The sequence below is a fragment of the Bombus huntii genome, chromosome 14 (assembly GCF_024542735.1).
Source record: "Bombus huntii isolate Logan2020A chromosome 14, iyBomHunt1.1, whole genome shotgun sequence".
Classification (NCBI taxonomy): Eukaryota; Metazoa; Arthropoda; class Insecta; order Hymenoptera; family Apidae; genus Bombus; species Bombus huntii.
Genome location: NC_066251.1, coordinates 6304360 through 6328863, shown reverse-complemented (window position 1 = coordinate 6328863; position 24504 = coordinate 6304360). Strand labels below are relative to the sequence as shown.

Here is a 24504-nt window from a genome sequence, read left to right as displayed (position 1 = left end):
ATTAATTTTAAAATATATTACATTCTGTAAATAGTTTCGTAAAATTAAAATGTGCAAAAATGATGTGTGACTTCATTGTAAAATATTACATAACTATTATTATCAATTCCGTAAAAAGTTGAGTGAATTTTGTATGAAATAAATTTTAATTTTACACGAGCCCATATTTTTACTTATATTTGCAATTGAAATGTTTTCAATTATTAACGATAGAAGTTAAAAATTCAAAACAAATTATTTATCAAAAATTATGTAATCTCAATATGATAACTTTGAATTAAAAAGTAAATCATAGTTTGTATCTTGTAACGCAAGATGACGTTTATGTTAATTTTTAACGCAATAGTGCACGTGTAACCATAGAAATCACATGATCTCTTAAATTAAAATACGTGTATATAAATTTTTCTTTTTATAATTTCAATTCCCATAATTTCTTGTTACGGTATGTATATAATTACTTGTTTAGTTATATGTTATTTCATTATAATACAATGAAAATCGTTTATTGTTTTCAGTGTCGTTATCTACTCAATATGAATAAAGACGAAAAAATTCAATTGTTACGAGATGCAATCGATATTTATCCCAATTTTCCAAAGCCTGGCATTATATATCGGTAAATAATAAAATTACATTATTTAATTAATATTATATTTTTTGATTTATTAGGGTTATATAGTTAATGTCAAATATTATCATGTGAAAAATTGCTTGTGTTCATAAAGTAATATTATTGTACTTTGAGCTTTATTATATATTTTCAGAGATATATTTGGAGTATTTCGCAACATTGTAGCATTGAGAGCAATGAAAGATTTAATAGTGGAGCACATTTTATTTTTGGAAGTTGATTTGGTTGTAGGTTTAGATTCAAGAGGTTTTCTTTTTGGTCCAATCATATGCATGGAATTGGGAAAACCTTTTTTACCAGTTAGGAAAAAAGGAAAACTCCCAGGAAACGTTGTGCAACATACTTTTACTCTTGAATATGGACAGGTTCATATATAAAACAAAATTTGTAGAGTATTGTAATTATAGGTATATTTTACTTTAATGTTACTTTCAATATTATTTCTGGGTTTCATTTGTACAGGATACTTTTGAAATACAAACAAAACATATAAAAAAAGGTACAAGAGTACTTATCGTAGATGATTTACTAGCAACAGGAGGTAATTAATATATAATAACAAAAAAATAAATATCCTTAGTATTTTACAAGTAGAAAAGTGGGTTTTAACAATAATGTGTCCATAGGTTCTATGCTAGCTGCAATAAGTTTAATAAAATCAACTGGTGCTGAAGTGATTGAATGTTTAACAATAATTGAATTAACTGGATTAAAGGGAAGAGAAAAGCTTGGTGTACCTGTTCACTCATTTGTTCAATATGATTAATCTTTCTGAAGTAACATAAAATGCACAATTTTTTATTTAAAGGGTTTAGACAATATAAAGTGCAATATTAACATTCTCAAACCAAGCATTTAAATAAAAGAGCATTTTTATAACAACAAAACAATATTTTTGTAAAATAAGTCTATATATAGAAATGTTTTGTTATTTTGTAATTCAATTTATGAAGATATGTCATAATACTTACAAATTATAAATATTGTATAAAAATTTTAGTAAATATAAATTAGTAAATCTCAACAGAGTTTTAAATACTGTATAACATCTTTTTACATTAAAATCTTTATTTCTGCAAACATGATACAAAAGAAATATTAATTCTTTTATTATAATCTTGTAATATATAAAACATGTTAACTATTAACTACTCTTGATTTTTGAGATCTTAAAGAACTCAAAAAACTTTGTACTTCATATTCTAATTTGTTCACATCTTCTTGTAACTGAAAATAACGTTTTGTTTTGCCATTTTTCGAACATACAATATCTTTATCACTTGTAGTATCTAAATTTAAATGCAAGGTACCATGAAATTGATCACAAATACATTCACAACTAGCTTTATATGTTTCTGTTGGTCTTTGTTCTGTTCTTATTTCCCAATTCGCATCAAACAATTGTTGTTTGAAAGATTTGTGTGCCTCTAAAAGAAACAAATTTGAATTCCCACAATTTATATATTGCTGTAATGTTTCAAGAATATACAGTACCCTTTAATCTTGTTTGATTGATTTGATCCATAAAAGCTTTTGCTTCATGTTCCAGTCTATTTATTTCTGCAATTTCTATAATTTTTTGATTGCATTGACGCATAATTCTTTGTTTTTTCTTTAACTTTTCTAATTCGAGAACAGAGATTTCATCTGTTAAAAATTTGGGAAAATCATGTAACATAAATGGTGGATATGGCCCTTTGGAAGGTAATGTAATTACTTCATCCCTAGAAAACATAATATGTAATATAATGCTTAATATAACAATACAAAAATATTGTTGCAATCAAAAGAAAATTGCTTTACCTAAGGTAATGGCTAGGATGTATTCTTAATGGTAAATTATTATCAAGCTGTTGAGCAACTTTTAGTAATTCATGTGCGCCAATATGACCTTGTTTAGTAAAATATCTTTTAATACTTTCTTGTGCTTGTAATGAAGAAATAATAATTTCGCGGGAACATATACTGTATGCAACAATACTCATCAATAGAAGTGAAGGTTTTTTACAGGATATTAGATTATCCCATAAAATTAACCACTCAGGACCAGATAAGACTTCACTCATACCAGTCTTTAAAAGAGGCCATGCATATTCACTAGATGTTATTCCTCGTTCACAAAAAACATTTAACAAGGATGGATCTGCTTGTAGAAGAATATTTTCTATTATACCTAACACATTTAATGGTGGTAAAGGATGATATTCAAACCACTTTTGACAATAATTCAATAATATAGTTAAAATGAGTTCAAAGCCAAGTAGTAGATCTTTCTGTAATAAAAATAAAGCAGTTAATTTCTCTTGATGTGTCATCTGTTTCAGTATATTATGAATATATATTATATATTTTATTACCTGAAATATAATAAGAAATGGAAAAACTAAATTTGGTAAAAATGAACATTGTACTAATAAAGGACACCATTGTATTAAGCAATGAACAGTAGTCATTAATAATATATGTTTACTTCTACTTGCTAATGGATAGTTTTTTAAAATGTCTGAAGTGAAATTTATACTAGCAGCTTTATTAGCCAAGGCATTATATGAACATTTATTAGCTGGCAAATTTAGAATAGTCGACCATATTAATACTCGATATTTTCCAGGATATTCTCCATATTCTTTTAAAATAAGTATTAATCTTTCTAAACGTAATTCGTGTTTAATGCTTTGTCTAACACATTGTAAGTGATCATATATTCCATGTGCAAGTGGTCTACATGGTTCTATTAACTTTTGCAAAGATTCACATTTTTTTGAAAATAATTTCTCACTAATTATTAATTTCAGATGACCCTCCTTTTCTATATATGCTATATACCTGCCAGCGGAAGAAACTGCAATTTTTTTTATTGGTTTGGTAACTTGTAGAATATCAATGACACAAGACTGATTCAGATCAAAGAAGTAAAGATTAGAACTTGATAAAATACATGCCATTATACTAATTGTTCCACTATCCAAAGATGGTACAAGTGATAAATATTTCACTCCAATAAAATTGTCTGGCAAATTTAAAGTTTTCATTAAATTCCAGTTACACGTATTCAGAATGATAATTTTATTTTGAGTGCTAACTATAATCATTGCTCTTCCATTTTGTGTAAAGACAAAGTCTTTAATATTTCGTATTCCAAATATCTTTGCATCGATTTTTACATTGTTTTCTAATTGATTGAAATTCCATACTTGGAAAGTATCATTGTAATAGAGTACAACAATGTGTCCTAAGTTTGAAAAACTTGTCTTTTTTATTATAAAATTTTTTGGACAAGCTCTTAACTGTCGAGCTTTATTACAGGAGTTTAGACACCATATTATAACTTCTTTATGTGAAGAAGTCAAACAATAATTTTTGTAAAAAGAAACATATACTGGGGGTACCTTATGAGCAATTAACAAGCGAAATTGAGAAACATCTGCATTTATTCTCAATATTTTTATGTCAGCTGTAGCAAGACCAACTAATATTTCAAGTTTATTTATGGGATTAAATGCCACGAATGTTGCTCGTCCGACGTTTCCTAATTTTTGATAGGAAGGACAATTATTCATTAGATCGATGTAATATAAATATCCTGCTGTATCACTTGCAATAAAATGTTCTTCAGTCCAATCAAATGCTATATGCGAAAAATTAACTTTTGATGGACATTGTATCCTTTTAATTGCTTCTGGTTCAAGTTCATAACTATTATTATCGAGTTTTCTTAAATTCTGCCATTTTTTCTTATACATTATATTAATTTTTAAACAATAGATAGTTTCATTTCAGTATCAATGATCTTTAGGTTATGTTTACGTTTAGAAATGTCAAACATGACATTATTTACATCATACCGGTTTTGCTTGTTTGAAACTTTTACTTGACAGAAAGAATTAAGAAAAAAAAAGAAAATTGATGATAAAACTATATAATCATATAATCATATTAAATTATTTAAAAATTATGCTTCTTGCATTGGATTATTTTCTATTGTCACGTGTATATTGTAGATTAACTACTAACTAAATAATAATTATAATTGCGAAATGAAATATTGCTCAATTCTAAAATATGCCTTTATAGCATATTATATAGTTCTTTAATTTTCTATTTCGCCGCTTCGAATTTATGAAATATTTTTGTTATTTCTTACGTCATTAACTGAATAGTGGGTGAAATAAGATCTAGACAGTTTGGGTTCTGTGGCTGTTTATTGAAATGATGGCAGTTGATTCTATATCAATTAAAGAATTTTAAAGATTAATTTCTCGCTAAAGAGATTATTAATACTTCGGGTGATTTATAACGTGATATGTCAGATAACTGCAAGATGGTAAGATATATTTTTTATTTTTATTTTATAGAAGTTGTTTCTCGTTGTGATCTGATTTTTAGGTTATACACAACTTGCGTTGAGGTGTTATGAAAGCAAATAATCATCTCCCACATTTCAGTTGTCAAAATAATTATTTTTTTATATATCCTCGATGTAATTCTTTTATTAGTAATTGAATAAAATTATTTTAAAATGTTTAATTTCTCGTATAATGATACATATAATAAATATAACAATAATTTGAAAATATTTCTTTTAATGAATTTTATGTTATTTAAGAGAGACAATAATTTTAGGTTAATTTATATTAAAAAATTAAATTAATAATTTTTTCTAATTCAATTTTAATCAAACTTATTTTTATTTCTAGTCTGTCGCTGAATTCTTAAAGGGTTTGCCTTCGCACAATGAAAATAATTTTGCTAATTTTCATACAGATAGTGGAAACAGAACTTGTGTAAAAAAACCTTCAGTTTATCTTCCTACAAAGGACCATCCTTCAGAACAAAGTAAGATAATTTCAGTATATATTTATGTATTTCTATGATAAATATTAAAAAATGAATGATTATAAACATAATTATTATTTTCATTTATATATACAGTTATAGTCACAGAGAAAACAACCATATTGTTAAGGTACCTTCATCAACATTGGGATAAAAATGTAAAAAATTATATATTTTTGTAAAAGTATTTTTTACAATTATATTTATATTAATTATATATATATTAATTATATTTTTCAGCATGCTGATAGAAAACGTGATATTTTATCTGCTAATGGTGACTCAGAAGATGATGCTGCTACAGTCCATAGCAAAAGGCCACGTCTTGATTTAAATCATACCATTTAAAATACACCTCAGTTATAATTTTCATTGTTTACTAAACTACATTTCCATTACCTGCTAAACTAATTTTCATTGTCTGTTAAAGTGATTCTCGAATGTAACAAACATATCTATAGTTCAGAAAAATTATTTCAAAACGTTGCTCTTTTAGTTTCTAAATATATAATTTGGATTAAATATTATGTGAAATATCAAAGATATAGGAAAAAACGTTTTCAAGTAATATTTCTTTAGATATGTAAAATCATAATTTTATGTGATCATTTCGTACTATTTTGTATTCTTGAAATTCGATTGGAAAAATTTGTATTAGCACATTAAATAATGTTCTACATTGCACAATATGTACAAATAAATATGTTCATTATTACTGGTAAAACGTAAAACTGTAATTAATGCAACATATGTACATTACAATTCAGGAAATTACTAAAATTTCTTTAATTGAGGTCGTAATGGATCATTTATCTCGAAATAATTTTATAAATTTATGCTACAAATGCTCATTTTAAATATGTATTGCATATTTAGTGGTATAAGTTCTCAATATATATCTAATTTAAGAAAAATATATGTGATGTTTTATTTTATAAATGTCAGGTTATTTTGTTAAATTTTTTTCTTGTAATATTATGTCAAGATGTAGACAAGAGTTTAACTAAATAAAAACCTTGGTAATAAGTATACGATTAGGAAAGTATGGCAATAAATTTTCGTTTTCGAAAAATAAGCAGTATTTTATGTAGATTTTATATTTTTATACTGTATAAAGTACAATTAAAAAATAATTTTTTTAAAAACAATCAAGTTTTACTTTTCAATGTCATTTTATTTACAAAATTTCTGTCATTAGTTTTATTTGATTTTATTTTAAATTTAAAATCTTTTTAAATCTAATGTATAATTCTTAGATTGGTATCTCTGGTGACAGAATAAATTTCCTCTCTGAAATTAAACACGGTTGTAAAGTAGATATACGATCAAGTCTGTAAATAATACAATACCTCGTAATACTATATCTTGATTATTGTCTTTTTATTTTTATTATATATTCTTATATTATTTTATTTTAAATTTATGTAATAATTCAGCTTTTTTCTTCTTTATTTTTTAAAGAATGTATAAAAAGCACGTTGTATAAATGCATCGTGAATCTGCATTTAACGATGGTTACGCCTATGATTTGTGATAGGTTAAAGTGTTTATGTTGATTTGTTAATACTAAAAGAATATTTTACTATGCCACTTATCATTATTACTGGTATACCGTGTAGTAGTAAAACAACACGAACTTTCGAATTAAAGGAATATTTTATGAACAAAGGAAAAAATGTAAAAGTTATAAGTGAAATTGATGTTGTTACTAAAAGAGGTTTCGATCGAAATAAATTTTATGCTGGTTAGATACTACTTTATTTTAGTTTTATTATTAACGAAGAACATTCAGATTTATTTTGATTTTACTATTTGCTGTAGATTCTAAAAACGAAAAAAGTGTGAGAAGTGACATAAAGTCAGCAGCTCAGCGAATGTTAAATACAAATGATATATTAATTATTGACGGTAGTAATTATATCAAAGGATATCGTTATGAGATATATTGTATGACAAAACTGTACAAAACTCCTCAGTGTACAATATTTTGTGATATACCAGTTGAGCATGCTTGGTTGTGGAATGAGAAAAGACCAACATATGAACAATATAACAGAGAAATTTTCGATGCACTTGTAATGAGGTAATCAAAAGTATCATGGATTAAATGTGACACTTTTTTAATGAAATAAAGTCAGAGATTTATAATATAATTCATAGGTATGAAACACCAGACAATAAAAACCGTTGGGATACACCATTATTTGCTGTATCAGCAGAAGATGATTTAAAATTTGATGAAATTTATAAATCGTTGTATGAAGTAAAAGCACCAAAACCAAATTTAAGTACACAATGTGTTAGTATTGTCATATATATAACTTAAAATTTAAATTGATTAATATAATTTTTAATTTGATTATATCATATTTCAGCCACCATTGTCATCTACTAACTATTTATATGAATTGGATATTGTAACTCAAGAAGTAGCTAATGTAAGTTGCTTAAAAATTGTTACTTATTAGCCAAGTATAATAAAATTTGTAGTAAATATTATAAGAGATGTTAAACATCATAAACAACATTATTATGACAAATCATAAATATGTATTTTCTATTTTGACAAAGGCAATATTATCAGCTAAGCAACTGGGTATTGAAAGTGAATTTAAGATACCAGGATATAATTTAACAGTACAGAATCCATGTACTGCAGCACAGCTTATGAGGCTACGAAGACAATTTTTAACTTATAGTAAAATGCAACAAATTGAAATTAACCAAATTGCATTATTATTTGTACAATATCTTAATAAAAGTTTGTAAATAGAAAAGGTATTGATATATTTAATCATTAATCATTTTTTATGAGGCAATAAAAATCTGTTAATTAAATTTTCAGAAATGTACTTTTTTAATAAAAAATTACATTAGAGAATACATCATTAGGCCTATTTTATTTTATAGTAATTTTGGCCTGCATGTATTTTGCATTTTAAGATAAACTTTGGTTGCACAATATTACTGACTGTTTGGTTTGTAATAACATAATATCAAGTACATTATAAACAATTTTGAAACAGATATTGACATTTGTGCGACTTGAATATTATATATCTTTGAAAAAATTGATAAAATAATGAATACTACAATAAGAAATACCAGAATTGTGGAATTGCACTCTCTTTAAGATATTAATATAACTGACAGAATTAGACAAGGCAACATTGGTTTGTAAGAGAAATTTGACAAATAAAATGAAATTTGCATTCAAACCGGTTGGAAAAAATATTGCATAGTATGTACATGCAACCAAATCGAGTTTCTTTTATTTCATATTATGACGTTATTTAGTAAATATCTCAAACAATAAACATTAATGATATGCTAAATCACAAATATTGAACTCAAAAGAAAAATTGCAAAACTGTTATTAGTACTAAAGAAGAGTCTCTTTGATCTTGTATCAACTTTTGTCGATATTTAAAACAATAACTGCATAATTTTATTATCCAATTTGCTAACAATAGAGCTGTCATGTTTGGCAGTTACTTACAGTGAAATGAAATTCTCGATAAAAAAATATTAGTTCAACTTTTAACAATATTTAAAGATTTTTGTTACTTTTTCTAGACTTAAATTACCTAATATTGACTTGTTTCATAAAGTATAACAGCTTTGCTTTTGTAGTAATGAACCTATTATATAATGCATTTACAATTACATCAATTTTTCTTACAAGTGAAACACAGGAAGTCGTCAATAGTTAGTTTTCTTGTTCTTGCATACCATTACTTTCAGTGCCATTTCTATAATTCACACTATTATCTATGTGTCTTTTAGGTTTCCGACAAACAAAATATACACTATTATATTCACATTGCAACATACTGTTAACGTTTTGTGCATATCGCGTTTTTACGCGCGTTTCTTCCTTCTAAAAATATTCTAAGTTGTAAAATTCGATTAAGTTTTTAGTATTATATAACAGTCAATGTCCTTTTATGAAGTTAATTACCTCTAATTGGAATCCAAATCCGTGAATCACATCGCGAACTACATCGTAACTTGGTTCTATAGAATCTTCCATTGGCATATCACTAAAATGATACAATAGTGGACCAAGATTTATCCATATACCTCCTGGCTTTAAAATTTTATAAATAGTTTCAATAAATTGTACAACATTATTTGCGCAATCTATAAAAAAACACGTGGCTACACAATCCCAGTGATTGTCTTCTGTATAAACCTGAAATACAAAAATAGAAATTTTTAAGATATTTATTTATTTTTTAATATGTCCTGATATTTACCTCTAGGAAGTCCCCAGCTGCCATGGAGAATTGCGCATTTTCTGGAAGATCACTAGGATTTACATCTGGGAAGAACACAGCTTGAGTTTGATGTTCTGGTTTTAAATTGTTCATATATTGATGTACCCATGGATGTACTTGATATGAATTTACTCCTCTACATCTATAAAGTATTAAATATGAATAGTAAAAGTCATCTTAAAAGGAATACTGTTTGCTAAAAATATTTAACTTTTACCTACTTATTTAATACAAAATGAGAAGCAAAGAGCATAAAAAGGGAAAATTCATTTCCTTGGCAAGTATATCCACGTCTCGCAATTTCATATGCTAGTCTTCCCAAACCTGCTCCAGGTACTAGAATTTGCACGTCTGATGGTGTACTGGAAATTTACCTATCATTTCATACTTTTCTGAACTATGTTCTACTACACCACTGTAGCTAGATTCTAGATGTCTGAATATATTTTGATGGAACATTTTATTTGTGTAATGTGTTCAGAAATTTTGAAGGGGTCATACCAATAATCTGCAGGAAATTGATTCATAATTTCATCTATAATAGGCTGATAACACGCCATTCGTTCTTCGGTACCTTCCACGCTCCAATCACGAACCAGTTGTTTAATGGTTGCTTGAACCTTTTCTTGATCAGCCATTACTGGACGAGGATTTAATGTCTGCAATTAGACCTACCTATATTTTGTACAATAGAATATACTTTTATAAAAAAAGAAGCTTGTTAAAATGATAAAAAAAATCCAAGCTTGAATGAGAGAAATAGGTAAAATATTTCTTCCTAGGCAATTAGTGTTATAGTAACAAAACTTTATATATAAGACATAGAGAGTTTTCTTCAAGAGTGTTAATGGTTAAATTAACTTCAACAGTTAATGAGAAGCTATATTGGTATAGTTTTAAGATTTCTATTTTGAATAAAATAAAATAAAATATCATGTGACAGCATGAACACAATTGTGTTTATGTTTAATAAGGTTAATAGAATTAATTAGTCACAATTTTAAAAACATATCATATTATACAACAGAATATACATGCCACACACCAGGTGAACTTTTCTTACACTGTCAGTCTGTGCAGTAGCTGGGCTCACATTTTCAAAAATATGTGCTACATCCTTTATGATAAGCTTAATTATCTCATCATTATTTTCAATACATCTTTTAACTTCTTGCAGATGTTCTCTATATTTTGACAAAAGCCTCTGATGATGAGCTGGAAGTGATAGCAAATATGATTCTGTTTTCTTAACCCTTAATAGTGAATGATTTCTGTAAAAAGAAAATTTTGATATAAGTAATATTTATAATATTATTACATTCGTAAGTTTAAGCTTCATGCTTTACACAATTATGAATTTATAGTTATACAATCATGAATATTAAACTAATTTAAGTAGGACAGCAATTGAAAAACATAGCCATATCATAATTGAAAACCTATACATTTTTCTTGCTAAATACTCAAATTATGATACCTTTACTTTTAAAAACTATATTACAGCAATGTAATGTAAAAAATTATTCCTACAATTGCAGGATAACTATGAAAACTGCAAATAAAATATAACTCAATGCCATATCGTTGAAGGTTAAGCAGTGATATTAAGAAGTTTTGACGATAATCGAAAAATTTTGGACGATATCTTATAAAGTTATCCGGAGTACTATGTTCGATGAAAAAAGCAAAAGAATAAGAGCAATAAAGATAAGAACGAAACATCGATTCGAGGATTAGAGTCAATCAAACAAAACGATTTTTCATGATATATTTACTTGTAATATTTAAAAGCTGAGACGATACGTTGAAAGTGTTTCCTCTCTTCTTCATCCTCGTAAGTGTCGTGCATTTTTTTTGGATAAGGATTCGACATTGTTTCCATTTTTATATTCGAACGTGGAGCTTAGTATTTTAATGAGTTTTTTAGCACGACGTTCAGTGGCGGCTTTCTTGGTGCACGCGTTATGACGCGTTCTTATTACTACGATAAATTATTCTTTAAGGCTGAATCGTCAGCAGATTTGAATTTATTAACAAATACGCGTTGAGATAAATATCATTTCATTTCTTTTAATATGTCAAAAATATATTTTATACGTAAAGGAATAACATTGTTCGGTTACTTGTGATATCAAGCTTTTTGTAATTTTAATCACAAATACAAAAAAATACAAAATACTTGTAATAATTAAAATATGTATATGTATGTATAAGCTCTAGTATAACCTAATATAATTTATATAAAAACTCACATTTGTCTCTTAATAAGAGAAAATATTTTATGTTTACACAGAAAAAGACAAAATAAGATTTTGTCGACGTCATTTCTTAATTTTACACTACAATAGGTTATATGGTATAATTTTTCTATATGATTCATTACAATTAGCAAGAAATATATTACTTAAAAAAGTGAAAAAAACAGTAAGAGTAACAATCATCGTTTAATTCCTTATGATACAATGATCTGTAATCTACACGATAATTAAAGCTACTTCAGAAATTCAAATTTTGTTAAGAGTCAAATAAAATTTGATTAATACTTGTTCCAATAATTTGGCATTATTGTAACGCAGGAAATCCATAAAATTTCTCGTTTACCACAATTGGAAACTGTGCCAAGGCACAACTTGCATATCCGCAGAGTTTCTATAGCTGTTGCAAGTTGCAGGTAGCACTCTGTCGTCCACGCCATTTTTAAAAGGAGCTCAGTCGCTAATCAACCGCGGTAGGGTACACTTGGAACCTCTCCGCGAATATTGTATCGAGCTTGCGACTTTTTTCCGCGTTTAGTGTTGCCGTATCAGGCATTTCGCAATGACAGCAGTGTAAGGAGTTTGTTTTAAACTCTTCGTTGAGTGTATAAACGGGGGTGTTTATTAGAAATATTCAATAGGAAGCACCAGCACGAGAAACATGTCTAGTGCACCACAAATGTCCAGTGGGCTTAGCAAGCTCAAAAAGAAACATTTTCGAGTTAAACATCAAAAGGTTAAGCTGTTCCGTGCAAACGAACCTCTTCTTAGTGTTTTTATGTGGGGTGTCAATCACACGGTGAGTATTAACATAACTGCGTGACAGCGTCGTACGTCATCGAAATGCCATTTTCTTCTTTCACTCTCTTCAAGCTGGATAGAATCGGAAATTTATGAAAAACGCTGCGTTATTCTACGTCACGTTTTACATTAATGTAATTTTCTCCTATAATATTCTTGGAAGTTAAGAAAATATGTATTTGAAACGCGTGCTGCGCTATTTTTCTATTGTACTATATATTTGCAAAGTGTTGTCGGGTTTTATATTTGCGATTATAAGATTTTATGAAATCTTTTTATTAGTAATCAGGAGTAATGAAGGATTTATATCACTATAGTAAATTTTTTGATACAACATTGTAATTTTATCTAAATTTAAAATCATGTTATGTTTCCTATAGTTACCGCATGTTTATTTGTATATGAAATAAAAATTTAGTTTATTAAGAAGTATTATACATTTGAAAAAGCTGAAGCTTAAAAAATTACTTAATTATATAATTGAATCAGTTTGTTTCCATTTTAATATGTAGTTGTTCTTTTGAGTTCAATAAATAGTAGTATAAATGTGCAATTATAATTGTTTCCATATATACAATTATACAATATATACAATTATTTCCATATTCACATTTGTGGATGATGACATCTATGTACACAAATATATAATCCCAATATGTAAAAATTATGTGATAAATTTGTGCAATAAATATATAAATACATGTCTTGATGTAATTTGTATTTTTTGTATATAATCTTTTATAGTAACTTTTGCAGTAGTGTTCATAATAACAACTTACTTAGGAAATTATGTTTACATAAATGTTACATGTAACATACACGTATTACAGATAAATGAGCTTAGTCATGTTAATATACCAGTAGTGCTCCTGCCAGACGATTTCAGAGCTTATAGCAAGTTAAAAGTGGATAACCATCTTTTTAACAAGTAAGTTGTATTATATTATATGTCAAAATATGTGTTAATTCAATATTAAAGGAAATGACAAACGTTAAAGGAAAAATTTTGAACTTAAACGTAGTTAATAGTGAGTTGAGTCATAAGGGTAATGCTCTGTTTGATATTAGGAAGAATTTATTAATGTAAATGTAAAGCAAGTAACTCTCTAAGGTGGCCTATTCTAAATATATCGCTAAATACTGAATTGCTAGGTTGGTCACTGCTTTTAATAATAGAATGAATGAAGGTCCTCCTGATCTGAAATTATAGTTAATGATAAAGATATTCATAGCTTTACTCCTTAACTTAAAAAATGTTTGTATTACTAGTAGATATATATGGAACCTATATATATGAAATCTGTATGTTATATATGTTAAAAATTTATACCTTCCAAGCAGAAAGTTACTCATATATTCAATTTTTTGTTTTAGGGAAAATATGCCCTCGCACTTTAAGTTTAAAGAATACTGTCCATTGGTATTCAGAAATTTACGGGAAAGATTTGGTATAGATGATTTGGACTATAAGGAATCAATGACAAGGTAAAAAATAATTTATTTTGTAAATCATATTTCTCAAATACATTAAGTTCATTTCAGAAAATAATTGAAAAATATTATTAAAGTAATTATAATATGCAGTACTTGTTTAAGATGTACTATATGAATAAGAAGTAAAGCATAATTTTTTTTTTTTTTAATTTTAATCTTAGTTTATTGCACTGCATGTCAAAGATATGTTTTATTCTGTGACTGCTTTCTGCATATGTTATTATAACTGTAATACACATATAAAGTATCTGTATGTATTATTATAACTTGGTAAATATTTCTTTACTTATTTTCCTATACAGCACATTCACTTATTTATAGAGTATTGCAGATTTAGGAGCTTTACTTGATACAACCTTGAAGGAAGATAATCCACCCAATGACTCATACGCAAATCACTGCAATTAAAAGTTTTATCGTGATATTTGAAATTAATTTTGTATTGAAATATCATAAGAAACATATTTTGTTACAATATTACATTTTGTAGAAATAATTATATCATTTTGAGATACATCTATCATATTATATCAAATATAAATTTAAAGAAATAAGGAAAAGAAATATTTTTAATTTCAGCATAAATTCAACTATAACGAAAAAGAAAGAGAATGCATTAACAGGCAACATAATGTTATTGTTACTAACATATTTCAGTATATAAAATTTAGTGTACTATATTGCAGTTACATAAACGTGTATAACTATACATGGAAACAATAAATTTCCTTCATTTCTTTACAAACAGAAAGTATTACTTTTCATTTAAATGTAATACATAAGGATTGTTGATAGTAAATTGTAATACAAGAATTTTGATACTAGATGTCGGGCATTTAATCCTTCCCTATCAGAGAGGCATTGGAATTTGGCTAGGAATGGGAAGACTCATAAATTGGTTCAGCATTGTGCTACTGCTCCTTCAATAACTTTTTCTCCTTCTCCTGTTCTTTCGCAAATTCCAGTCCTAAATAAACCACTACGTTCCTACAGTTTTAAACCAAAGCGTCTGAGGTTAGCCAGACTTGATTTTTCACTTTGTGCGTGTTGCTTGTGGCTAACACGTTTTTATGAGACTTTCATTAAATATAAGAAATCAGCTCAAAGGAACACAGTTGATTGTACACAATTCTTTTCTAGTATTATATTACCGTACTTAGACTATATGTTCATAATTAAATGTTTGTAGAGCATTAGAAGAATTAGAGTTAGTGTTAAAGCATGAATTTATCTTCATTTAGTTTAGTTTATGTATTTATTGGATATATTATATTTATGTATATATTGATCATTTTAGTTGTAATAGTATAGTATGTGAATAACAGTATCATTATTGGTTAGTTATTATGCTTAATAACCATTGTTTTTTTTTTTAAATGCATGCTAATATATGTGGTAGAGGTATACTAATAGTGTTTCAGAAATTCAGAAAAAGAAAAACGTTTTTATTGCTGGAAATAAATAATTTATTATACCATTGTGCTAAACTAATATTAATATTGTTTTTATCATTTCCAGATCACAACCAATATTAGAGGACTCATCTGGAAAAAGTGGTGCAAAATTTTACCAGTCTTATGATAAACTGTTTATTATCAAAACCCTCACAAAGGAAGAGGTAGAAAGAATGTATTCGTTTCTAAAACACTATCATCCAGTATGTAGAATTGTTATTTATACATGTAAACTATTATATATATTTGCTTTTTTTTAAATAAAACTAACAATTTTCCTTCTGTATATATTAGTATATTGTAGAAAGGCACGGAAAAACTTTGTTACCCCAATATCTTGGCATGTATCGTTTGACAGTAGATGGAGTTGAACATTATGTCGTTGCCATAAGAAATGTATTTTCAAATCATTTAACTACTCATAAAAAATTCGATCTAAAAGGCTCGACAGTAGATCGTGAAGCATCTGACAAAGAAAAGGAAAAAGATTTGCCTACTTATAAAGATAATGATTTTGTTAAAGAGGGAACGAAAATTTATATCGGCGAAGAGGCAAAAGCTAAACTTATAGAGACGTTAACCGCTGATGTCGACGTGAGTTTCATTTCTTATTTATTGTATTTATGTAATTGTACATTTTATATTTATTGACAAATTGATTATTATAGTTTTTAACAAAATTGCATTTGATGGATTATTCTCTATTACTTGGACTGCACGATTGTGCACGGGCTGAACAAGAAAACAGAGAACGTGCAGAAAGAGAGGAGGAAGAAGATAATCATGAAGAAGAGGATGATAGTGAATCTGGAAGTGGGCTTGATTCACGAGGCCCAATGGGAGAGTATGCATTTTTACGATGTAGTGAAATATTTCATAGAATTTTACTTTCGAAATTTGTAACATAACATTTTTATTAGCCGTCTATGGAGTTGGAGCGGTGTTGCAGGTATGGCAACGCCTCCTGAATCACCACATGCCACGTTGTTGCGCGACACGAGTTTACAATATGAAGATGCCATAATTCCTGAATTAGATATTTATGCGATTCCTAGTAAAGAAGGTAATATTGCTTACAATTAACACATAAATATTTAAATTAACATCCAAATTTTGTTTTATTTCAGGTGCACCTACAAAGGAAATTTATTTTTTAGCCATAATAGATGTGCTAACTCATTATGGTGTGCGTAAGCAGGCAGCAAAGGCAGCTAAAACAGTGAAGTATGGTGCTAATGTTGATGGTATATCCACCTGTGATCCGGAACAATACGGCAAGCGATTTATAGAGTTCATGAGCAAAGCTATAGAATAAGCTCGTTGTTCGTTGTTGTTAAGCTTGTAAATTTGGACCGCTTGTTCGAAAGTCGTGATGACACTATCGTTTTTTACTGCGTTTATGTTAAGTGCGTCGAACATTCGTTCCTCGCACTTTGATGTTTGACCATAAAGATCTTTATTTGGTATGTACTGTTATTTGGTCAGTACCGTTGATTACATATTTCAGTATTCCTTATAACATTTACAATGGAGTTAGAAGCATAACGCAATTTCGTGGATTACAAACTCTTAGAAGATCTATCAACAAATTTTTTCCAGGGAATATTTTAGTAGTTTTTATAACCAGTGACATATTTTCTCAGTATTTAATTACAATTTTTCTATAAAGACAATTGTCAAATACTGTAGTTTTCTTGTGTTCTTTATTTTTCTTTCATTTTATGTATATTTTCAAAACGTGAGACTTACATTAGTTTTTCGTACATTATGTGTACAATCAGGAACACATAAAAATTCTGTTAGAAAAGTTTATTGTAGATTATTTTTATTTTGTGAGGTGATACTCAATATTATACTCAAAGAAATAGTTTTTACGCATACTTGTTTAATGTCTATTATTTCGTTGTATGAATTATTCATATATAAATAATGCTAACAGAAGTGTGTATTGTATATTGTTTTTGGTACACATAATGTGCTATAAAAGCTGCGTTAATTACCGTCATTTGACAGTAAATGATATGTAATATTAGTTTATTGGAAAATATTAAAATTAATGTTGATGTTACATATGATAATCAGAATTATAGGGACACGATTAAGTGTTTCACGAAGGAAGCCTACATTTATCGTAAAGAGTCTCTCAATTTCGTCAAGACGAATTATAATGCTTCTGATCTAGTGTCTGTGGTGTTGTCTGGAATGTTTAAATATTCGAGGTATAACGTAATGGCTTTTACAGCGAGAACTTTCGTTTTTGGTAGGTCTAAAAAAAGAGGAGAGAAGTAATATATTATATGCGCAGAAGGTACTATAGTGTAAGAGCTTGAAACTTTAAAAAAATTATTAGTAAATGTTAAAGTCTGTAAATGTCACCTCTTTGATCATTTCAGTTACCGCGAATTGGTGTTAAGACCATCGATTCGTTTAGTTTGTGAAGTTACATTTACAGGGAACAAGAAGAACTGTACGTATTATGCGCGATATATGTCTCCTTTAATTTGTAAAGTGCTCAAACAGCCGATGATTCCATTAGAGAAATTAAGTAAAGAAGTATGAAATATGTTTTTTTGGCGCATTGCGAATGGAATGCTAATTTATAATATTTATAAAGAAAACTATTTAATCAAAGTATGTTTGTTTTATTTCCTCTTTTATGTAAAAATTATTTAGAATCAATTTGTTGAAAATGTGTTCAGTTTTGAACAGCATATGAAGTGATATGTTCCTTTGTAGCATTCGATTCATAATGCGTCAAGCTTCGGCGTAATTAGTAGCACAAGATCTCGCTTAATAATTTTAATGCAAGATAATTTAATGCAGCTTCATTTTTTTATTCGATAAACTTTATATTAAAAAATTGCTTGTTATTAATTATATTTTAAGACCGTATATCATTACATCATGCAAAAACAAAAAGGAGAATGTATCGTTGCATGATACTCTACCTTTAAATAATCTATTGTAATAATCAATTTTTTATAATTTGTTAAAACTGATCATAATATAACGACTAATTACTTTACTAATTAAGGTATTCATCTAGTCTTGATACTTTATATGATTTTATACATTGCCAGTACATTGGAAAAACCACAAAAGTAAATGAAAATGCATATTGCCAACAAAGGTGTATTATAAAAAAACAGTTATTACAGTTATAAAAAGACGCTCAATTTCTGTAATGTTATAGATTCTGTAAGAGAAAATATAAATTGTTTTGTCAACTACGATTTACTGTTACATAGTAACAAATCTTTCAAACGTATATTTCTTTTTTTCTATTATTATATATTCATTGACTTACAAATCTCGAAAGAGTTTAAAGTTTATATGCAACAACTTTAGTCTATTATAGACTTTGAAACATATAGATTTATAAACGGTTTGCTTAATTAAATTGCAAGAAAGATTTTGTTTATTTTTCAATTTAGATTTTCGCAATTCGCACCATGTAGAAACGATGTATATATTCACTATTTTACTGTTGGCAGTATATATCCAGGCTTCTGTTATCCTAACATTTGTATTATTCACAGAGTCTGTATTGTATAAGCCACGGGAAATAAATGGACATTTAACACAATAAGGAATTATAAATAAAAAAATATTAGGAAAGAGAATGTTGAATTTTATTTTATAATACGCTCTAGATAATAAAAGATATTGGTTGTAATAATATGATTACATAGTTTAAACTAAAAACAATTATTTTTTATGTATAAAGTAAATTACTAACGAATGATACATATTTTATCATCGAATGAAACAAAAATATACTAGGTAATTATATACTTAAAATTAATTTGTACTTTAGTTATTGCATCTAAAATTGAAGAAAATTTAATTTCTTCGCGTCTTTGGTTTTTATATATGCTTTGTATATATTTAACTTTTTTGTTATGGGGTCTATCATGTTTCAAGATTAAACCAATAACACGTCAAGAACTTCCTTAATAAACTATATACGGAGTTTCTTTGAGTTATTTTGTTCTGAACCACAGTAATCTTTTTGAGAAGTGGAATTCTCTCCTGGGCTCAAATAACCGCTTCGTTTCCTTCTTGCAATAGGTGAAACTTGTTTTAAATGCTCCATATCATTAAATACTACTTGTGCACCTCCTCCACTAGTTGGTAATATGTCTCCCTATCATCCAAGAATTGTATCATTATTCTATCTAAATATATCTATATTTTGAAAACATTAATAATACAAACTTTGTATAATTTAGTTTCAAGTTCACCATCTGTGTCTTGTTCTTGAGCAATAAGACAGTATCTGGATGCTTTATTTGTTATATCTTTCGGATCTGTCAGTTGCTTGACGCTTATTCGTTTATTTCGAATTACTGGTTGAAGGATAGTACCAACCGGAACTAATCCAGGAGGTCGATGATCAAGCCATCTATCTGCACTTTGTGACCGTCTATAGCGCGGATTCACTACTGGAATTCTATCCTACAAATGATTAAAGGTAATATAATTTTATTTTTAATATATAACTTAAAATCATAACAATTATTATATTTACGTTTCTACTTGGTCGGGTATCATTGCAATCTTCAAATTTAATCGTAGAAACAGTTTTTGTAGTAGTTTTTGGTGTAGTTGTAATAAGTATAGATTCCGAGACAGTGTTTGGAACAGTTGTAGTAATTTTCGATGTTATCGGCATTTCAACATCGTTCTGTACTTGAATTGTTTCCTTGGATTCTGGTCTATCATTTTTAGTCATCTCATCATCGCTTATTAATATTTGTTTCACTAATTTCAGCTTATCTTCCTTTTCTTTCATTTGATTCTAGAGAAATGAGAGATTTAGATAAATTAGTAATTATACAGGGTGATTCTACGCGAAAAAAGAAGTCGAAAATATAGAATAAAAAAATTTTTTTTTTTAATTTTTTCATCGAGACAAGGATCTACAGTGAGATCCGTTATAACGTACGATTTTCTCGAAAACAAAGCCTCAAACGAAAAATTTTTATTCTATATTTTCGACTTCTTTTTTCGCGTAGAATCACCCCCTTTCCGCTTGTACCACCAGTTACCAACCACCCTGTATAAAGTATGTACAATTAATACAATATACCTGAAGAAGTTCACGTTGCCGACGAAGTTTGCTTTCCAGTTCTTTACTCATTTTATCAGTTTCTGCTTGAATTTTACTATTATATTTTTCTTTTACCCTCTGCTTATCTATTGCACGTTGATTCAGTAACATACTCTTGTTCTGTAACTGCAAAGGTTTTGTTTGATTGTTAGAAGAATGTTTTATTTGACAAAAAGAAATGTAGATAGATTAATATAAAATAAAGAGTTACATCTTGTTTCATATGCCTGATTATATCGTTTGCATTATTTAATCTGGATAGTAGAGTATCAATTTGAGCTTCTGTTTTACAAATATGAGCTTCCAAAGCAGAGATCTGAAAAAATTGTATGCTGAAGATTTAACTGTTATAATTATTGCTATAAAGACTTACCTTCTTTTGCCGTTGATCATTTGATGCTTTCAATGTAGAGTTTTCAATTTTTAAAGATACATTTTCCCGTTCGATTTTTACTATCATGTTTCTAAAATTCGTTTCTAAAAAATGAACAAATTTGATATAAATTTTCGGAAAATATGTTTTTCAATCAATACGTTAAAAAATTACGTTTCTGTTTCAGGTCTTCTTGTAAAATATTCCGCTTCTGAATACGCAATTCTAAGAAACGTATAAGTGTAGTAATTATTTCATCATTATGTGGACTTGTTATTTCCATTTCTGGGAATGACCCTCCAAGACTGGAAAAAAATGTATCACATAACAAAATTTTTATTATTAATAGTGTTTGATTTAGTCATTAATTTAATAATTTACCTGTATACTAAACCCAAATCAACTTCCAAATCAGCAGCAGCTGGATTACCAGCATTTTCTAATCTGTTTCTTGCTTCTTTAAATATCTATCAAAAAGTAATGTCAATAACTAAATATGTACAAAAATTATTTTAATATATTAATATATATATGTATTTTTTCCTTACTTTATTAGCTTGTCTTCTACCAGGTATGTATCCTAAATCTAATTTTGAAGTTGTGGAATTTGTAATTTGTACTTCTTGACTAACTTCAGCAAACTTTAAGACTTGCTATATAGAAAAAGAAAAATTTTATTATATCGAATTTATATTCCAAACATTACTTGCCTCCAAAACATAAATACTTACAATAGTTTCATCATAATCGTTAGTACTAGGATTCACACAAGTGATCATTCTAACATTTCCCTCGCCATCAAAGTAATTCTTAAACAACTGTGTTATTTTAGAATCTCTATAAGGGACTATTTTATTTGTACCTTGAGTTTGATTTTCACGTAGTATTTCCAAGCAAGTGCGTAGTGTCATTAACGAATTATTTATATTTCCTATTTTAACAAATATAAGTCACATAAACATAAAAGAGCAATGATATATTTTGATAAATTACCTGCTTCTCTAAGTCTTTGTCCAGTGTTTTTTGAACGGTTTGTACGCTCACTTCCTGCCAAATCTACTAAAGACAATTGGCTAACACAAATCACTCGTTTATTTTGAACAATTTGTTCACCTTCCTTATCTAATGGTGCCTGGTAAGATATTAACATTGTAGGTATAATACAGTTATACAGTATAATTAGACTACTTTACCTGGACAAGTCTTATAGTAAAAACACTGTGAGATCTGCTTGATTCTGTATTAAGATTAGTATGTGCAATATGTCTTTTACATTGCCCACGTTGGAATATTTCAAATGCTTCTTCCGAACTCTTTACTTCTACTTCTGTACATCCATGAACATACATATTTCTATTTCCATCTTCACGAATAATTTTATTTTGCAAAGTTCTAAATTGTTTCAGAATTTTTTTTTTAATAAATTCCATAAAATATCGACTACATTTTTAAAATGTATACTCACTTAGTTTTTCCATCATTTTCTTCCAATAAATCATATACACTATTATTATAGACTTCTATGTACGTTACAAAAACTGAGTATGCATTATCTTCATCAACATCTAATATTTCTGATTCATTACTTAAATTTAAGACATTTTCATTATTATCGTTGTTACCATCTCCTTTAAATCTTTGAATAATATATAAAACATTAAAATTGTACATAAACATGGTAGAAAATACCTAATCTCAAAAAATTTAAAAAAAAACCTTACTGTCTAAAAGCTTTTCCATTGTAAGAAGCAACAAGTTTTTGAAGTTCATTCTGCCTATCCAATAGCGCATCAACTTCACTTTGTATATCAAAGCCATTTAGTTTATCAGGTTTAAAGACAAATTTTTTTGTTTGATAGTTTGCTATGCTATTAAAAATAACATCTAAACTACGAGGCATGATGCCTGCATCATGCAGATTACCAGACATAGTATAAGTTTTGCCACTTCCAGTTACTCCATATGTGAAGAGTAAACTATTTTTACCATTAATAAGATTTCGAATAAGTGGCAATGCTACTATATCAAATACTTCTCCTTGAGAAGAGTTTGGACCAAAAATGTGACTAAAAGACGTTTGAATAGCTTTATTTACATTACGACCATTTGTTACTGATTCTGAAGGTGTAATAACGAAGCTTGTGTCAGAAATAATTTTTATACAAGATTCATCATTGGGATGAACCATTGGCCTTATGCGACAGAAGACTTTAACAGGTTCCTTAACTGCGTCGTTATCACATTTCGGTCGGTTTCCGTGCTTTCGTATTGCAACAAGTGGTTTTGAATTCCTAGTGGAAGTGAATAAGAATTACTGATTAGACGTTACTATTATTTATTCTAAATAAGTAGTTTAATTTATAAAAAAATATGATAATATGATATAATAATATGGAAAGTTGTAAAATAAATATCGTTATTATCATAAAAATAAAATAAAATATAAACTTACACAGATTTCATGGTAAAACCAATTATCAAGTACAAGATTAATAAAAATTATCTCATACAATTGTTTAAGAACCTTATATAGATAGATTATCTCTATTATTTTCTATTTGTTATAAAAGTCGTTACATTTAATAAGTTAAAAATTCGAACATCTATGAACTGAAGTAAGCCTCTAGATCACTTATGGCGAGTTTCTATTTAACGAAAGAAACGTTGAAAATTATATTAAGAGCAGAGAGGATACTCTCTGTTGGATGTAAACCTTTTATGAATTGTCCGTAGCACTATCGTATAAACAGGTCCCGACACTCATATACCGAAGTTTAGGGCAAGCTATCTGAGAATGGAGTTGTGAAAAATCAAGGAACAGGGGAAAGAAGGGAACAAGTTTTTCATTCTGCGCATGCGTGACATGCTATGAATGTTAGACAAAAACAGAGAAGTTGTTGTTTTTTATGTTGATTTCTTACGTCTAGTCACAATCCCCGGACGGTCTTCCGTAGTAAATGTTGAGACTTGTTTATATGATCGTGGTTCATATATTGAAATAAAAATACGTATAAGTGCACCACTTGCGAGACGCTCACATTTCGACAGTTACATGATTGGACAGATATAGTTCCCCACCTCTCAAAAAGACATTGATGAAAACACACCCCCTAGACTGACACCTAGAATATAAGCATCAGACGCTTCAAGAGAAAGACACATTTAGATCATATTACATATCACACAAGACACTTTAAAAAAGAACTTTTCAAAATAAACATTCAGAATCACAATCTTACTAGAACTCTTTAATCAACCCTCTAC

General features: G+C 27.9%; 7 protein-coding genes and 1 long non-coding RNA gene across 14 annotated transcripts; 4 read left to right on the top strand and 4 right to left on the bottom strand.

Annotated features, from left to right (window-relative positions):
* Nucleotides 1-283: 283 nt before the first annotated feature.
* Nucleotides 284-1658, top strand: LOC126873034 (adenine phosphoribosyltransferase). Its single transcript, XM_050633490.1, has 5 exons — nt 284-445; nt 519-619; nt 768-999; nt 1097-1175; nt 1261-1658. Exons 2-5 carry the CDS (start codon nt 537-539, stop codon nt 1398-1400), a joined length of 534 nt encoding a protein of 177 aa, XP_050489447.1. The 5' UTR covers nt 284-445; nt 519-536; the 3' UTR covers nt 1401-1658.
* A 24-nt stretch (nt 1659-1682) lies between these two features.
* LOC126873011 (TBC1 domain family member 31) lies at nt 1683-4590 on the bottom strand. Of its 2 annotated transcripts, XM_050633389.1 has the most exons (4): nt 2992-4590; nt 2438-2907; nt 2129-2358; nt 1683-2061 (listed from the first exon to the last, which is right to left on the bottom strand). In XM_050633389.1, the coding sequence occupies exons 1-4, from the start codon at nt 4375-4377 to the stop codon at nt 1772-1774; spliced, it is 2376 nt and encodes a 791-aa protein (XP_050489346.1). In that variant the 5' UTR covers nt 4378-4590; the 3' UTR covers nt 1683-1771. The 2 variants fall into 2 exon arrangements, with proteins under 2 accessions (XP_050489346.1, XP_050489345.1); XM_050633388.1 differs by having other exon boundaries at nt 2438-4590.
* A 193-nt stretch (nt 4591-4783) lies between these two features.
* LOC126873040 (DET1- and DDB1-associated protein 1) lies at nt 4784-6386 on the top strand. Of its 2 annotated transcripts, none has more exons than XM_050633499.1 (4): nt 4784-4958; nt 5332-5470; nt 5567-5600; nt 5711-6386. In XM_050633499.1, exons 1-4 carry the CDS (start codon nt 4938-4940, stop codon nt 5802-5804), a joined length of 288 nt encoding a protein of 95 aa, XP_050489456.1. In that variant the 5' UTR covers nt 4784-4937; the 3' UTR covers nt 5805-6386. The 2 variants fall into 2 exon arrangements, with proteins under 2 accessions (XP_050489456.1, XP_050489455.1); XM_050633498.1 differs by having other exon boundaries at nt 4793-4958; nt 5567-5628.
* A 163-nt stretch (nt 6387-6549) lies between these two features.
* On the bottom strand, nt 6550-6964 carry LOC126873049 (uncharacterized). Its single transcript, XR_007692287.1, has 2 exons — nt 6820-6964; nt 6550-6760 (listed from the first exon to the last, which is right to left on the bottom strand). It is a non-coding gene; the product is annotated as an uncharacterized LOC126873049 (long non-coding RNA).
* Nucleotides 6767-8247, top strand: LOC126873026 (protein KTI12 homolog). The gene is made up of 5 exons (XM_050633426.1): nt 6767-7214; nt 7292-7553; nt 7631-7769; nt 7846-7908; nt 8042-8247. Exons 1-5 carry the CDS (start codon nt 7055-7057, stop codon nt 8237-8239), a joined length of 822 nt encoding a protein of 273 aa, XP_050489383.1. The 5' UTR covers nt 6767-7054; the 3' UTR covers nt 8240-8247.
* A 469-nt stretch (nt 8248-8716) lies between these two features.
* On the bottom strand, nt 8717-11731 carry LOC126873022 (carnosine N-methyltransferase). 3 transcript variants are annotated; one of them, XM_050633419.1, is made up of 7 exons: nt 11526-11731; nt 10796-11021; nt 10252-10409; nt 9972-10112; nt 9730-9892; nt 9432-9665; nt 8717-9350 (listed from the first exon to the last, which is right to left on the bottom strand). In XM_050633419.1, exons 1-7 carry the CDS (start codon nt 11630-11632, stop codon nt 9180-9182), a joined length of 1200 nt encoding a protein of 399 aa, XP_050489376.1. In that variant the 5' UTR covers nt 11633-11731; the 3' UTR covers nt 8717-9179. The 3 variants fall into 3 exon arrangements, with proteins under 3 accessions (XP_050489376.1, XP_050489377.1, XP_050489378.1); XM_050633420.1 differs by having other exon boundaries at nt 10814-11021; XM_050633421.1 differs by having other exon boundaries at nt 9188-9361.
* A 707-nt stretch (nt 11732-12438) lies between these two features.
* Nucleotides 12439-19377, top strand: LOC126873020 (phosphatidylinositol 5-phosphate 4-kinase type-2 alpha). 2 transcript variants are annotated; one of them, XM_050633411.1, is made up of 9 exons: nt 12439-12804; nt 13637-13734; nt 14181-14291; nt 15126-15314; nt 15819-15957; nt 16049-16348; nt 16423-16598; nt 16675-16817; nt 16882-19377. In XM_050633411.1, exons 1-9 carry the CDS (start codon nt 12667-12669, stop codon nt 17067-17069), a joined length of 1482 nt encoding a protein of 493 aa, XP_050489368.1. In that variant the 5' UTR covers nt 12439-12666; the 3' UTR covers nt 17070-19377. The 2 variants fall into 2 exon arrangements, with proteins under 2 accessions (XP_050489368.1, XP_050489369.1); XM_050633412.1 differs by lacking the exon at nt 15126-15314 and having other exon boundaries at nt 12442-12804.
* LOC126873007 (kinesin-like protein KIF23) lies at nt 19365-24318 on the bottom strand. 2 transcript variants are annotated; one of them, XM_050633376.1, is made up of 16 exons: nt 24162-24318; nt 23693-23885; nt 22962-23531; nt 22706-22876; nt 22434-22632; nt 22234-22372; nt 21972-22171; nt 21789-21893; nt 21622-21707; nt 21415-21545; nt 21241-21344; nt 21079-21183; nt 20847-20993; nt 20286-20555; nt 19973-20212; nt 19365-19901 (listed from the first exon to the last, which is right to left on the bottom strand). In XM_050633376.1, the coding sequence occupies exons 2-16, from the start codon at nt 23701-23703 to the stop codon at nt 19716-19718; spliced, it is 2664 nt and encodes an 887-aa protein (XP_050489333.1). In that variant the 5' UTR covers nt 23704-23885; nt 24162-24318; the 3' UTR covers nt 19365-19715. The 2 variants fall into 2 exon arrangements, with proteins under 2 accessions (XP_050489333.1, XP_050489334.1); XM_050633377.1 differs by lacking the exon at nt 23693-23885 and having other exon boundaries at nt 24162-24307.
* Between the last annotated feature and the right edge of the window lie 186 nt (nt 24319-24504).